Here is a 15783-nt window from a genome sequence, read left to right as displayed (position 1 = left end):
CTGATGAGGTTGTTTCGTCATTCAGAGAGAATGGATCAAAGTAGAATGACATGGAGAGCACATAAATCTGTAGGGGAAGGAAAGCGGGGTAGGGGTCGTCCTCGAAAAGGTTGGAGGGAGGGGGTAAAGGAGGCTTTGTGGGCGAGGGGCTTGTACTTCCAGTAAGCATGCATGAGCATGTTAGATGGAAGTAAATGGAGACGAATGGTTTTTGGGACCTGACAAGCTGTTGGAGTGTGAGCAGGGTAATATTTAGTAATGGGATTCAGGGGAACCGGTTATTTTTATATAGCCAGACCTGAGTACTGGAAAAGTAGTGTACAATGCCTGCACTTTAAAGGAGGGGTTTGGGATATTGGCAGTTTGGAGGGATATGTTATATATCTTTATACAGTGGACCCCCGCCTTACGATCAGCTCCCAACTCTAACAATTATGTAAGTGTATTTTTGTAAGTGCTTTTGTACGTGTATTTTTGGGGGTCTGAAACGGACTAATCTAATTTACAATATTCCTTATGGGAACAAATTCGTTCAATAACGGCACCCGAACAGACTTCTGGAATGAATTAATATCGTAAGTCGGGGGTCCACTGTATATGCTTCTAAACTGTTGTATCTGGGTGCCTCTGCAAAGACAGTGATTATGTATGAGTGAGGTGAAAGTGTTGAACGATGATGAAAGTATTTTCTTTTTGGGGATTTTCTTTCTTTATGGGTCACACTGCCTCAGTGGGAAACAGTTGACTTGTTGAAAAAAAAAAAATACAATAACTTAAATGTTTTTTTAACACAGCAGCTGCCTCCCATTGACAATTATCCATTCAATATTCACTCTCTCCTCTTATCTGCTTAACGTTATTCTAATATACAGTACTGTTATTTTAATAAATCAAAATTAAGATGCACATTTTTTTTTTTTTACATTCATTCTAAACACATTCTTTTTTTCCAAAATATCTGACCTTATTAGTACATTCTGTTCAAAACTATCATTAAACTGCAACACTGTATATCAACTTCATAACAAGAAAAAAAGAAAAAAGTCATAAGTTATCATTTAATATACTGCACAGGACACACAAGTCAACCCGCAGAATTCTTCCATAACAACTTTGAATGTTACTGGTGAGTGCCAAGCTTTCGAAGATGCTGAATTCAACTGATAATCAATGGTTGGAAAAGATTCTACATCATTACACCTCCTTGCATGAAAGTAAAGAAACAATAAGAAGGGCCTATATAGAATAAAAAAGCACAATACCACAACTGGAACAATAAATAAATAACCCACACATGCAAGACAGTGATGGAGTGAATGATGATGAAAGCTTTTCTTTTTCTGGCCACCCTGCCATGGTGCGAAATGGCCGATGTGTTAATAAAATAATTAAATAGGAGAAAGAAACTTGTGACTAAGTGTGTGACTAGTTAATCATCCAAGTTGGACCAAAACATCATCATAAGTTTCTTTCTCCTATGTGTGGGTTATCTGTGTAATATGAAGAGTCCCCAGATACAATACTTGCCTTGGTCAATTAATGGTGTCAAGCCATCACCGCTGTCTCTCTTTACAGAACGCATGTGCAAGTCATCTTTACTCTGGGGTTTATATTTGGCCTGGAATAAAAATTTAAATTATTAATTCAATGACAATAAAAAATAGATAACATTCTAAGACTACACCAAATGAAAATTCTCATTGATCTGTAGAAAAGCAATACAAAGGTAATAAATGAGTGTATATTACTGTAACAATACTACACATGATTTAGAAGATGAACTGATTACTAGAGGGCATAATAACCTAGCCTGGGAGACAAATTTTGAAATGAAATTATGAACATTTCTTCATATCTCTACTTCTTTTTTTTAGCTTGTATGTTTGTCTCTAAAAATAAATACCAGGTCTTCAGTATCCAATACAAAATATTCCAGGACCCAAAGCACATGTGCAGTAAATGTGAAGCATTCAAAAATAACCACGATACTGCACTCACATACATATACATGATTTATGAAGGGATTCAGGAAAGCTGGTTAACTGGACTTAAGTCCTGGAGGTGGGAAGCACAGTGCTTAGTCTCTGAAGGAGGGGTGGTGGAGATGCTGAGATTTGGATGGTCATCTGAACTGTGATGTCGCCATTCTTCTTGCAAGACAGTGATTGAATGGGTGACAGTGAGAGTTTTCTTCACTGTCAGCCACCCTACCTTGGTGGGGTGACCTGACACAGTGTGTGTTCTGAGGGTCAATGCTCTAACTGCCCAGTCCCAGACCAGGCCTCAATGAAATTCTTATAAAAATTCTCTTAGTCTCTTCCATGAATGATACCAGTTTTAGAATGTATTTTTCCAGTTTACCTAAAGCCAGACTCAGTACATCAGGTTTCTAAACATTTATAATGCCTTTCAACTTGTATTTTTGAGGTAATTCTCTCTATGTTTATAAATAAGACCTCAAAAAAATTTGAAGACATATTATGTGTACGATGATATTACTGGTGTGTGTTGCATCCTGAAGAATAAGATTAACCTAAGTTGCCAGAAATGCTATGCATAACCAGGGGCTTTCTATATACAGTAGTGTACCAATGATGTCCACTAGGTCTGTCATAGTTGTAGTGTATACTTGTCAGATTATTACTATTATTATTATTATTATTTTTCTTCAACACGCTGGCCATCTCCTACCGAGGCAGGGTGACCCCCCCCCCAAAAAAAAAAAACTCTCACCATCATTCACACATCATCACTGTCTTTGTAGAGGTACGCAGATACAACAGTTCAGATATCACTCTAAACACCAAATGTCCCAAAACCTTCCTTTAAAGTGTAGGTATTGTACTTCCCACCTACAGGACTCAAGTCCTGCTAACCGGTTTCCCTGAATCCTTTCACAAAATATTACTGTCCTCACACTCCAACAGCTTGTCAAGTCCCAAAAACCATTTGTCTCCACTCCTATCTAACACGCTCACACATGCTTGCTGTGTGAGCGTGTTAGTTCCAGCTGTTTTACCCCCTTTCATTCTACCTAATGCCTCATACACCTCCCCTCACACTCATATCTGGCTGTTCTTCACTCCTAAAAGATTTTATACCTCCCTGGCCAATGAATAAAATCACTGCCTCCCTCTCTTCATCAACATTTAACAGTTCCTCGAAATATTCCCACTATCTTCCCAATACCTCCAACTCCCCATCTACTAACTCCCTTATTCTGTTTTTAACTGTCAAGTCCATTTGTTCCCTAGGCTTTTCTACCCTATTTATCTCATTCCAAAACGGTTTCTTATTCTCAGCAAAATTTGCTGAAAGCACCTCACCCACTCTATCATTATTATTCTATTATCATTTTTTTTTTAAACAAACCAACCACATCCCACTGAGGTAGGGTGGCCTAAAAAGAAAAACAAAAGCTTCTCTCTTTAAATTTAGTACAGCCTCTCCTCGTTTACTGACAACTCGGACTTACAATGGGCTCTTTGACCAGTATGCATACCTAAATAATGTATATTAGAGCTTATTTCCTCCATTCTGTTTAATACAATATACAGTACAATACTGTATGAACATTCAAAAATATGTCAGAAATGTCACAAAGATAGCTGACACAAACCCACTACCATTATAGTATGCTCCTCACTTAGCAACTAATTCATTTACTGACGTGGTCTTAGGACTGGAACTGTTGTTAAGTAAGGAGAGGCTGTAATGTATACAGGAACAGGGGTTACTAGCCCTCTTTTCCTGGCATTTTAGTCGCCTTTTACGACATGCATGACTTACGGAGGAAGAATTCTGTTCCACGTCCCCATGGAAATAAGAAGAAATAAACAAGACCTAGTAAGAAAATAGAAGAAAATGCAGAGGGGTGTGTATATATGTATATGCGTATATATATATATGCCTGTACATGTGTGTGTAGTGTGACCTAAGTGTAAGGAGAAGTGGCAAGACGTACCTGAAATCTTACACGTTTATGACACACACACACACACACACACAAAAAAAAAAAAAAAAAAAAAAAAAAAAAAAAAAAAAAAAAAAAAAAAAAAAAAAAAAGACATCAGTAATCCTATCTTCATGTAAAACAATTACAGGTTTCTATTTTACACTCATTTGGTAAGACAGCAAAACCTCCCTGAGTGGTTGCTGTCTACCAACCTACTACCTAGATATTATTATTATTATTATTATTATTAACTGTATTATTATTGAACATCAAAATGGTATACAATAATGACAGGTTGTTAGGTAAGACACATATGCAACAGTTAGACAACTTTATTCCAAAACGTTTCGCCTACACAGTAGGCTTCTTCAGTCGAATACAGAAAGTAGGCAGGAACAGTAGAGATGTGAAGACGATGTAATCAGTCCATCACCCTTGTAGTCGTAGAATTTGAGGTTGTCAGTCCCTCGGCCTGGAGAAGTTCAGTTCCATAGTCAGGAACTATCTGAAGATCAAGCGACAGTGCGGAGACTTAAATACTGTCGGAAGGAGAGGTGCAGAGTAGTAGTAGTAGTAGTAGTGAGAATGTAGCCATTGAGAGGGACATGACCTCTCTGTGGCTACATTCTCACTACTACTACTACTACTACTCTGCACCTCTCCTTCCGACAGTATTTAAGTCTCCGCACTGTCGCTTGATCTTCAGATAGTTCCTGACTATGGAACTGAACTTCTCCAGGCCGAGGGACTGACAACCTCAAATTCTACGACTACAAGGGTGATGGACTGATTACATCGTCTTCACATCTCTACTGTTCCTGCCTACTTTCTGTATTCGACTGAAGAAGCCTACTGTGTAGGCGAAACGTTTCGGAATAAAGTTGTCTAACTGTTGCATATGTATTATTATTATTATTATTATTATTAAATAACAAAAAGGCACAATACCATGATTGGAACGATACACAAATAATCCGCACATAAAAGAGAGAAGCTTACGATGACATTTCGGTCCGATTTGGACCAGTGTGACTTTGTCAATGGTCCAAGTCGGACCGAAACGTCGTCGTAAGCTTCTCTCTTTTATGTGCGGGTTATTTGTGTATTAATATTATTATTATTATTAACCCATTCAGGGTCCAAAGGCCAAATTTCTAAGTGTACACCAGTGTCCAAGAATTTTCAAAAAATTATTTTGCTATTTTTTCTTATGAAATGGAAGGGAATCTTTTTCTGAAGGTAATAAAACAAAAAGTACGAAATTTGATGGAAAATTGACGAAATTATGCTCTCGCGAATTTTGATGTGTCAGCGATATTTACACATCGGCGATTTTGCCGACTCTGACTCCCATTTTAGGCCAATTACAATATTCCAGTCGACCAAATTCTTGGCTATTTCACTAGTATTACTTCTATTCTATTGAGCAAGCACAAGAATTCGCCAAGTCAATTGTTTCAACTACAAAATAAAGTGATCGGAAATTGGTAATTTGGCCAATTTAATGCAGAGTTCAAAATACTCCAATTTCAAAATAGGGTCCAGAATAAACAATGCAGGCATTCCTGGCACTAAACTAACATTCCCTCTGTTCATCAGTTATGTTTCCAGGCTTTCCTAATGAATTCCATTTTGATTTATTATTCACATAATGAATTTTTATTCAAACCAAAACAAATATTATTACTGTTATGCAATACTGTAATAATTGTATAAATAATATCACCACATTTGTAAATGTATATTAGACCTACCAGCAGGCGTGTATCAGATGTGTGAGGCCATTTGTTTACTCTAGAACATCGGCAAAAATTTAACACTTCTGCTATTTTGAGATCAGTTACAAGCCATTTCATCTCTATTTCTGTAATATATCTTCCATTTTATCAAATGAGACCAAGAAATCGCAAATACAACTATAAAAAACATACGAAAAAACACTGCAAAGTCGCTGTTTTAATCGAAAATTACGGTCTCAGTTTTTTTTCTCTCATTATGCACTATGTGCTGCAGGATTTGTTTTATGTGGTGCACACATACCACATAGATGTATTCTCTCATATCTAGACCAAAATTTACTGCTCACAGCTTATCAGAGTGAGCTGAGCTCATGACATAGATCTACGGTTTGGACCCTCAACGTAAAGTCGTAGATCTACGGCACAGACCCTCAAAGGGTTAACTGTAGTGTAAAGCACCCCTCTGGCAAGACAGTGATGGAGTGAATGATGATGAAAGTTTTTCTTTTTCGGGCCACCCTGCCTTTGTAGGAATCGGCCGATTTTTTTTTTTTTCAACAAGTCGGCCGTTTTGTAGACAGCCTGTACTGTCTGCACAGACAGCCCATGCTGTCTGCCAGCTTAGTTCATATTTCGCGCCACTCAGATGCTGCCCTCTGTAGCCAGGCCTCTCGGTGGGCAAGCCAGCCTGCCTGCCCTTGCCTCACTCTCACTCTCACAGCGGCCTAGCAGGAAGACGGAAGGCCTACTAGCTCTCTCGTGGGATGGCCCTGCCCGGGCCATGGGCTCAAACACACAAGCCTGTGTACCCACCACGACTTAACAATAAACAAAGAAGCCTCCGAAGAAGAAGTTTATCATTTGAACCCCGCTACAGCTTATGAAATAACCCATTAAACAGTCTCCCACCGAGGCAGGGTGACCCAAAAAAGAAAGAAAATCCCCAAAAAGAAAATGCTTTCATCATCATTCAACACTTTCACCACACTCACACATAATCACTGTTTTTGCAGAGGTGCTCAGAATACAACAGTTTAGAAGCATATACGTATAAAGATACACAACATATCCCTCCAAACTGCCAATATCCCAAACCCCTCCTTTAAAGTGCAGGCATTGTACTTCCCATTTCCAGGACTCAAATCCGACTATATGAAAATAACCGGTTTCCCTGAATCCCTTCACTAAATATTACCCTGCTCACACTCCAACAGATCGTCAGGTCCCAAGTACCATTCGTCTCCATTCACTCCTATCTAACACGCTCACGCACGCTTGCTGGAAGTCCAAGCCCCTTGCCCACAAAACCTCCTTTACCCCCTCTCTCCAACCCTTTCGAGGACGACCCCTACCTCGCCTTCCTTCCCCTATAGATTTATATGCTTTCCATGTCATTCTACTTTGATCCATTCTCTCTAAATGACCAAACTACCTCAACAACCCCTCTTCTGCCCTCTGACTAATACTTTTATTAACTCCACACCTTTTCCTAATTTCCACACTCCGAATTTTCTGCATAATATTTACACCACACATTGCCCTTAGACAGGACATCTCCACTGCCTCCAACCATCTCCTCGCTGCTGCATTTACCACCCAAGCTTCACACCCATATAAGAGTGTTGGTACTACTATACTTTCATACATTCCCTTCTTTGCCTCCATAGATAACGTTTTTTGACTCCACATATACCTCAATGCACCACTCACCTTTTTTCCCTCATCAATTCTATGATTAACCTCATCCTTCATAAATCCATCCGCCGACACGTCAACTCCCAAGTATCTGAAAACATTCATTTCTTCCATACTCCTCCTCCCCAATTTGATATCCAATTTTTCTTTATCTAAATCATTTGATACCCTCATTACCTTACTCTTTTCTATGTTCACTTTCAACTTTCTACCTTTACACACATTCCCCAACTCATCCACTAACCTTTGCAATTTTTCTTTAGAATCTCCCATAAGCACAGTATCATCAGCAAAAAGTAACTGTGTTAATTCCCATTTTGAATTTGATTCCCCATAACTTAATCCCACCCCTCTCCCGAACACCCTAGCATTTACTTCTTTTACAACCCCATCTATAAATATATTAAACAACCATGGTGACATTACACATCCCTGTCAAAGACCTACTTTTACTGGGAAGTAGTCTCCCTCTCTTCTACACACCCTAACCTGAGCCTCACTATCCTCATAAAAACTCTTTACAGCATTTAGTAACTTACCACATATTCCACATACTTGCAACATCTGCCACATTGCTCCCCTATCCACTCTATCATATGCCTTTTCTAAATCCATAAATGCAATAAAAACTTCCCTACCTTTATCTAAATACTGTTCACATATATGCTTCAATGTAAACACTTGATCTACACATCCCCTACCCACTCTGAAACCTCCTTGCTCATCCGCAATCCTACATTCTGTCTTGCCTCTAATTCTTTCAATTATAACCCTACCGTACACTTTTCCTGGTATACTCAATAAACTTTTTCCTCTATAATTTTTACAATCTCTTTTGTCCCCTTTCCCTTTATATAAAGGGACTATACATGCTCTCTGCCAATCCCTAGGTACCTTCCCCTCTTTCATACATTTATTAAACAAAAGTACCAACCACTCCAACACTATATCCCCCCCTGCTTTTAACATTTCTGTCATGATCCCATCAGTTCCAGCTACTTTACCCCCTTTCATTCTACGTAATGCCTCACGTACCTCCACCACACTTACATTCTGCTCTTCTTCACTCCTAAAAGATGGTATACCTTCCTGACCAGTGCATGAAATTACCGTCTCCCTTTCTTCCTCAACATTTAAAAGTTCCTCAAAATATTCTCGCCATCTACCTAATACCTCCCTCTCCCCATCTACTAACTCCCCTACTCTGTTTTTAACTGACAAATCCATACTTTCCCTAGGCTTTCTTAACTTGTTTAACTCACTCCAAAATTTTTTCTTATTTTCATTAAAATTTCTTGACAGTGCCTCTCCCACTCTATCATCTGCTATCCTTTTGCATTCTCTCACAACTCTCTACACCTTTCTTTTACTCTCTATATACTCTGCTCTTCTTGTAACACTTCTGCTTTGTAAAAACCTCTCATAAGCTAACTTTTTCTCTTTTATCACACCCTTTACTTCATCATTCCACCAATCACTCCTCTTTCCACCTGCCCCCACCCTCCTATAACCACAAACTTCTGCCCCACATTCTAATACTGCATTTTTAAAACTATTCCAGCCCTCTTCAACCCCCCCACTACTCATCTTTGCACTAGCCCACCTTTCTTCCAACAGTCGCCGATGTGTTAATAAAAAAAATACAGTGGTCCCTCAATAATAGTCGGGCTCGATAGTCGTCCTTTTCGGAAATCGTCGTGTTATTTTAGTGCAAACATTGGCTTGCAAATGGTCGGTTGACTCGCTAATCATCGTTTGTCCTGGACGCATGCTCACGGCTCTGAGCCGCCTCGGCCTCCCTTCCCAGCCAGTGTGCCATTGTTTACCAGTAAGCGACAGTCCCCTCACGTGTTCATACGAAAGAACACTTCAGTATCCTTCATTGCATAAGCCTTATAGGTAAGGCTTGGGAGGGAGTGACTACCAGGACTTTGAACTTTGCTTGGAGAAAACTGTTGCCAGATTGTGTTCACAAGAGGGATTTTGAAGGGCTTGTGGTTGACCCTGATGAGCCTATGTCAGTTGTGAACACTATTGTGGCATTGGGTTGGATGCGAGTTTGGAGGATGAGGAAGAGTTGGTGGAGGACCACAACGAAGAGCTAATCACTGAGGAGCTGCAAGAGCTTCAGCAGGAACAGCAACAGATCGCAGCTCAGAATCTTGCTGCAGAGGAGGAGGAAGAGAGGTGGAAGAAGGTGCCTTCTTCAGAAATTAAGGAGATTTTTGAAATGTGGGGTAGGATGGAAAGATTTATGGAGAAACTTCACCCTGAGAAGGATGTTGCAAGCCATATCGGCAACTTGTCCAGTGACAGAGTCTTGGCCCATTTTAGGGAAGTTTTAAAGAGATGCCAGAAACAGAGCTCTCCGGACACTTTTTTTGTGAGACAGGACTCCAGTGACTCTCAAGCTAGTCCTAGTGGCATTAAGAAACAGAGAAGGAAGTAACCCCAGAAAAGGACTTGGTACCTAAGGTGTTGATGGAAGGGGATTCCCCTTCCAAACAGTAACTAATCCAATCTCTCTCCTCCTCCAGTCTTCCATACACTAAGAAGAATCGCCAATAAAGTAAGTGTTATGCTGTTAATGTTTCATTCATGTCCCATTGTATTGTTTATGTACTACATCTATACTGTATTTAACTGTATTTACATTATTTCTTATGGGGAAAATTTATTTGAAAATTGTCTGTTTCGATAATCGTCGCACTTCCAGGAATGGATTAACGACAATAAACAAGGGACCACTGTATTATTACTACTCTATTATTATAATTGCTTCGTGTAGGACCACCTCAGCCAACCAGAGATGTGGTAGCTTGCCTTTTGGGCAGCATTTGGGCTAATAAGAGTGTCAGCTCGTGTGAGTGGGCCTTTGCCAACCAGCAATTCAGTAGCTTGCCTCTTTGACAGTGTCTGAGCCAATAGGAGTGGGGGTCCGTAAGGGTGGCTTAGCATCGGGATTAAATAATAGTAGCCCAGCCAATAGCAGAATTTGTATTACAGATTACTCTTCAGTTTGAAGCTGTGAAGGAGTTGACTGACTTGACTGACTTACTAAGTGACTTGATTGACTGATTTACTGATTTGACTGACTGACTTACTAACTTGACTTACTGATTAACTGAATGACTTGATTTACTGACTTGACTGACTGAATGGTTTGACTTACTGACTTGACTGACTGAATGACTTAATCCACTCTATTCACAATCATTCACGAACACCAGCACCCACAACTTACAGTAAGAAATACTATTATTTCTGTTACATTTGTAGTTTAAAACAGTAAAAACAACATAATATATCACAATACTGAACTACAATTACAAATTCACTTTTATTTTTGTAAGAGGTGAAGGCCTAAAAAAAAATTTGTTTGGCTTTTTTTGGGTCTCTCAGGAACTCATGTTCCTGAGAGCCCCGTAAGTTCTTCAGCTCATCTAACACAGTTTTACCTAGCACGGCATTTTCAGGAACGTAACTACCGTATTAAATGACGGTCTACTGTACATAATTTTTTTTTTAACATATTGGCTGTTTCCCACCAAGGCTAATTATGTTTATTTATTCACTTGCTGATTTATTTATCTTTTAACACAAGTGTCTCCCACATTTATTTTCACACAATCACCACTTCTCCAGAACTCAGCTGACAAGTCCAGGAATCAAGTCCAGCTAACTGGTTTCCCTGAATCCCTTCATAAAAGTGACCCTGCTCACCCTCCAAAAGCAAATCCATTTAAAATCACTGGTTTCCATGCACTCCAACAGCAACAACAGGTTGGTCAATAACTTCCTTAAGTCAGGACAATTTAGATTCAACAAACTGTCATCATCCCAAAATACAGGAAACAGACAAACATACCTCATGTGATATTGTCCTGTGCAATTCTGAACGGTGACGCCTGCGGTTGACGTTTGTGCTGCCAGGCGTGAATACAGGTGTACGAGTGTTAGCTGATTGAAATATAGACAATTTATTAACATCAAGAATATGTATAAACGTAGTATTAGAGACATATACAAGTATAGGAGATTAAAGTAAACATAGTTTTTGGGACTTATACAAGCACAGAAGATTAAAGAATGTGTGCTGGAAATACATACGAATTAAATTCAACTCTTGCTAATCACTTTTTTTTTCAACAAACTAGCAGTCTCCAACTGAGGCAGGGTGACCAAATAAAGAAGAAATACATCATCATTCACTCCATCACTGTCTTGCCAGAAGGGTGCCAAAACTACAGTTCAAAACTGCAAATATCCCCAACCCTCCTCCAGAGTGTAAGTGCTGTACTTCTCACCTCTAGGACTCAAGTCTAGCTAACCAGACTTGGAGTCCTGGTTAGCTAAATGATATGGTATAGGGCTACGTTAATGATTTTCATTAAACAAAATACAGCTCCCAGCATACCTCTAACTATTTAAGGAAATTTTAGAGAAAAGACAAGTTTTCATATTGGTCTATCAGGAACTAAAATTTCTGCACCGGTTTGAAATTTTTTTTCAAGTATACACATTACAGGAAGCCCAAGGCATATTTCCTCACACAGTCACTGAAAAAGAGTGCAAACAATTTTTTTATTTATTATACCTATTAAAATCCTGTAACTGTTTTAATTGATGGTAGGACTGCTGGTGTCTTTTTTCTGTCTCATAAGCATGCACAATTTCAGGCATGTTTTGCTACTTCTACTCACACTCGGGTCACACTACAACTGCATGTACAAGCACATATATACACACCCCTCTGGGTTTTCTTTCTATCTCCATAAGGAAGTGGAACAGAATTTTTCCTCCATAAGCCACGCATGTCATAAGAGGCAACTAACATTCCGGGAGCAAGGGGTTAGTAACCCCTTCTCCTGTATACATTACTAAAGTTAAAAAGAGAAACTTTCATTTTTCTTTTTGGGCCACCTTTCTTTGGTGGGATGTGGTTGGTTTGTTGAAAGAAGACCTATTAAAATGATAGAAGTGGTGTTAAATTAGTAAGAAAAAGAGCAAAAGGAGAGTAACAAAGAAAAAACTGTATTGGTATTTGGCAACAGTCTTTCAAGTACATACATACTGTATCACTTAAAAAATAAAAATGTGAATACTTTACCTCATTCATTCTAACATTTAGCATGTTTTTCTCTTGCAATAGTGTACTTAAGAAAACAACTCACTTTCATATACAGTTAACACTTGGTGTAGGCAGTTATTTTCGAAAAACAGAATGCTATATAAATTTATTTGGAGCAAAAAATGTGAGTCAGAGCAGCCACATCTACCCAGTTGGGAACATGCTTAATGGTAATGTGTTTTATAATGCAGGGTACAGTTAAAAAACAAAATTGTTGAAATAAACTTCTTTAATAAGAATGAAATAAATTAACTGGGATTCTAACGCCTTGCCAAATACTGAACACAATGCACTATTTAAGTGGCTCCTTCAAACCTGCAGTATTACAAAAATGTTCAGTAGGCAGAGGTAAATAACACACTGAGTATATGCTATAAAATATAGGGTAAGAAATAGATCAAAATGAACTTGAACTTGTCTGTAGTGCTGAGGGTTCTGCTCCTTTGTTAACTCCACACTTCTGTTTTTTATGTTCTTTGTCATTTTTTACTTTATGAAGATAAATCTCAGGTGAGATAGGGGTGAAAGCACAGGAAGAGCACGAGTAATGTAAGTCAAATACGGAATGACCTAATGGAGCGTTGGAGGCAGATTCCACACACAGTTTTAAAAAGGGAGGGGCGAGCGAAATCAGCAATTTTTTTTTCTGTCAGATTTCAGTGAGATTTTGACAGTGGATTAAGCAGCATTAAAAAATGTATAGGCTGTGTTTGTTTTAACTGTTAGCCTTCATATTATTATATTTTTTTATTATCACACTGGCCGATTCCCACCAAGGCAGGGTGGCCCGAAAAAGAAAAACTTTCATCATCATTCACTCCATCACTGTCTTGCCAGAAGGGTGCTTTACACTACAGTTTTTAAACTGCAACATTAACACTCCTCCTTCCGAGTGCAGGCACTGCACTTCCCATCTCCAGGACTCAAGTCCGGCCTGCCGGTTTCCCTGAACCCCTTCATAAATGTTACTTTGCTCACACTCCAACAGCACGTCAAGTATTAAAAACCATTTGTCTCCATTCACTCCTATCAAACACGCTCACGCATGCCTGCTGGAAGTCCAAGCCCCTCGCACACAAAACCTCCTTTACCCCCTCCCTCCAACTTTTCCTAGGCCGACCCCTACCCCGCCTTCCTTCCACTACAGACTGATACACTCTTGAAGTCATTCTGTTTCGCTCCATTCTCTCTACATGTCCGAACCACCTCAACAACCCTTCCTCAGCCCTCTGGACAACAGTTTTGGTAATCCCGCACCTTCTCCTAACTTCCAAACTACGAATTCTCTGCATTATATTCACACCACACATTGCCCTCAGACATGACATCTCCACTGCCTCCAGCCTTCTCCTCGCTGCAACATTCATCACCCATGCTTCACACCCATATAAGAGCATTGGTAAAACTATACTCTCATACATTCCCCTCTTTGCCTCCAGGGACAAAGTTCTTTGTCTCCACAGACTCCTAAGTGCACCACTCACCCTTTTCCCCTCATCAATTCTATGATTCACCTCATCTTTCATAGACCCATCCGCTGACACGTCCACTCCCAAATATCTGAATATTTATTTATTTATTTATTTATTTATTTATTAAAAAATTTGAGCACACATACAGAGGTACAACAAATACAGGTAAGAGCAGTATGCCAAAGCCACTTATACTATGCATAGCATTACGGGCTGGCTTAAAATTAACTTAAGATTAACTAAGCAATGATGAAATCAGTGATAAAACATTAATGTAAACAGGTTATTATAAAGCACAAGTGAGTATTACAAAGACAGGTCATATGGTTGTATGCATTGTTGTACATTCAGTAGAATGGAGTATTCTGTATTCCCTCCAATCTCATATCCAATCTTTCATCACCTAATCTTTTTGTTATCCTCATAACCTTACTCTTTCCTGTATTCAATTTTAATTTTCTTCTTTTGCACACCCTACCAAATTCATCCACCAATCTCTGCAACTTCTCTTCAGAATCTCCCAAGAGCACAGTGTCATCAGCAAAAAGCAACTGTGACAACTCCCACTTTGTGTGTGATTCTTTATCTTTTAACTCCACGCGTCTTACCAAGACCCTCGCATTTACTTCTCTTACAACCCCATCTATAAATATATTAAACAACCACGGTGACATCACACATCCTTGTCTAAGGCCTACTTTTACTGGGAAATAATTTCCCTCTTTCCTACATACTCTAACTTGAGCCTCACTATCCTCGTAAAAGCTTTTCACTGCTTTCAGTAACCTACCTCCTACACCATACACCTGCAACATCTGCCACATTGCCCCCCCTATCCACCCTGTCATACGCCTTTTCCAAATCCATAAATGCCACAAAGAGCTCTTTAGCCTTATCTAAATACTGTTCACTTATATGTTTCACTGTAAACACCTGGTCCACACACCCCCTACCTTTCCTAAAGCCTCCTTGTTCATTTGCTATCCTATTCTCCGTCTTACTCTTAATTCTTTCAATAATAACTCTACCATACACTTTACCAGGTATACTCAACAGACTTATCCCCCTATAATTTTTGCACTCTCTTTTATCCCCTTTGCCTTTATACAAAGGAACTATGCATGTTCTCTGCCAATCCCTAGGTACCTTACCCTCTTCCATACATTTATTAAATAATTGCACCAACCACTCCAAAACTATATCCCCACCTGCTTTTAACATTTCTATCTTTATCCCATCAATCCAGGCTGCCTTACCCCCTTTCATTTTACCTACTGCCTCACGAACTTCCCCCACACTCACAACTGGCTCTTCCTCACTCCTACAAGATGTTATTCCTCCTTGCCCTATACACGAAATCACAGCTTCCCTATCTTCATCAACATTTAACAATTCCTCAAAATATTCCCTCCATCTTCCCAATACCTCTAACTCTCCATTTAATAACTCTCGTCTCCTATTTTTAACTGACAAATTCATTTGTTCTCTAGGCTTTCTTAACTTGTTAATCTCACTCCAAAACTTTTTCTTATTTTCAACAAAATTTGTTGATAACATCTCACCCACTCTCTCATTTGCTCTCTTTTTACATTGCTTCACCACTCTCTTAACCTCTCTCTTTTTCTCCATATACTCTTCCCTCCTTGCATCACTTCTACTTTGTAAAAACTTCTCATATGCTAACTTTTTCTCCCTTACTACTCTCTTTACATCATTCCACCAATCGCTCTTCTTCCCTCCTGCGCCCACTTTCCTGTAACCACAAACTTCTGCTAAACACTCTAACACTAC

The 15783-nt window shown here is 39.2% G+C and overlaps 1 protein-coding gene across 1 annotated transcript in view; it reads right to left on the bottom strand.

Moving 5' to 3' along the window:
* Window positions 1–15783, bottom strand: part of LOC128702906 (tuberin-like) — a 174499-nt gene that overhangs the window by 34066 nt on the left and 124650 nt on the right. The window contains exons 21-22 of the mRNA XM_070102611.1: window positions 11258–11349; window positions 1528–1618 (exon numbers count right to left, since the gene is read on the bottom strand). Coding sequence (XP_069958712.1) covers window positions 1528–1618; window positions 11258–11349 — 183 coding nt within the window. The remainder of the gene's footprint in view (window positions 1–1527; window positions 1619–11257; window positions 11350–15783) is intronic.

This window comes from Cherax quadricarinatus, chromosome 82 (genome assembly GCF_038502225.1).
Source record: "Cherax quadricarinatus isolate ZL_2023a chromosome 82, ASM3850222v1, whole genome shotgun sequence".
Classification (NCBI taxonomy): domain Eukaryota; kingdom Metazoa; phylum Arthropoda; class Malacostraca; order Decapoda; family Parastacidae; genus Cherax; species Cherax quadricarinatus.
Note: the sequence above shows the minus strand (reverse complement) of the source record. Positions and strands in the feature narration are given on the sequence as shown.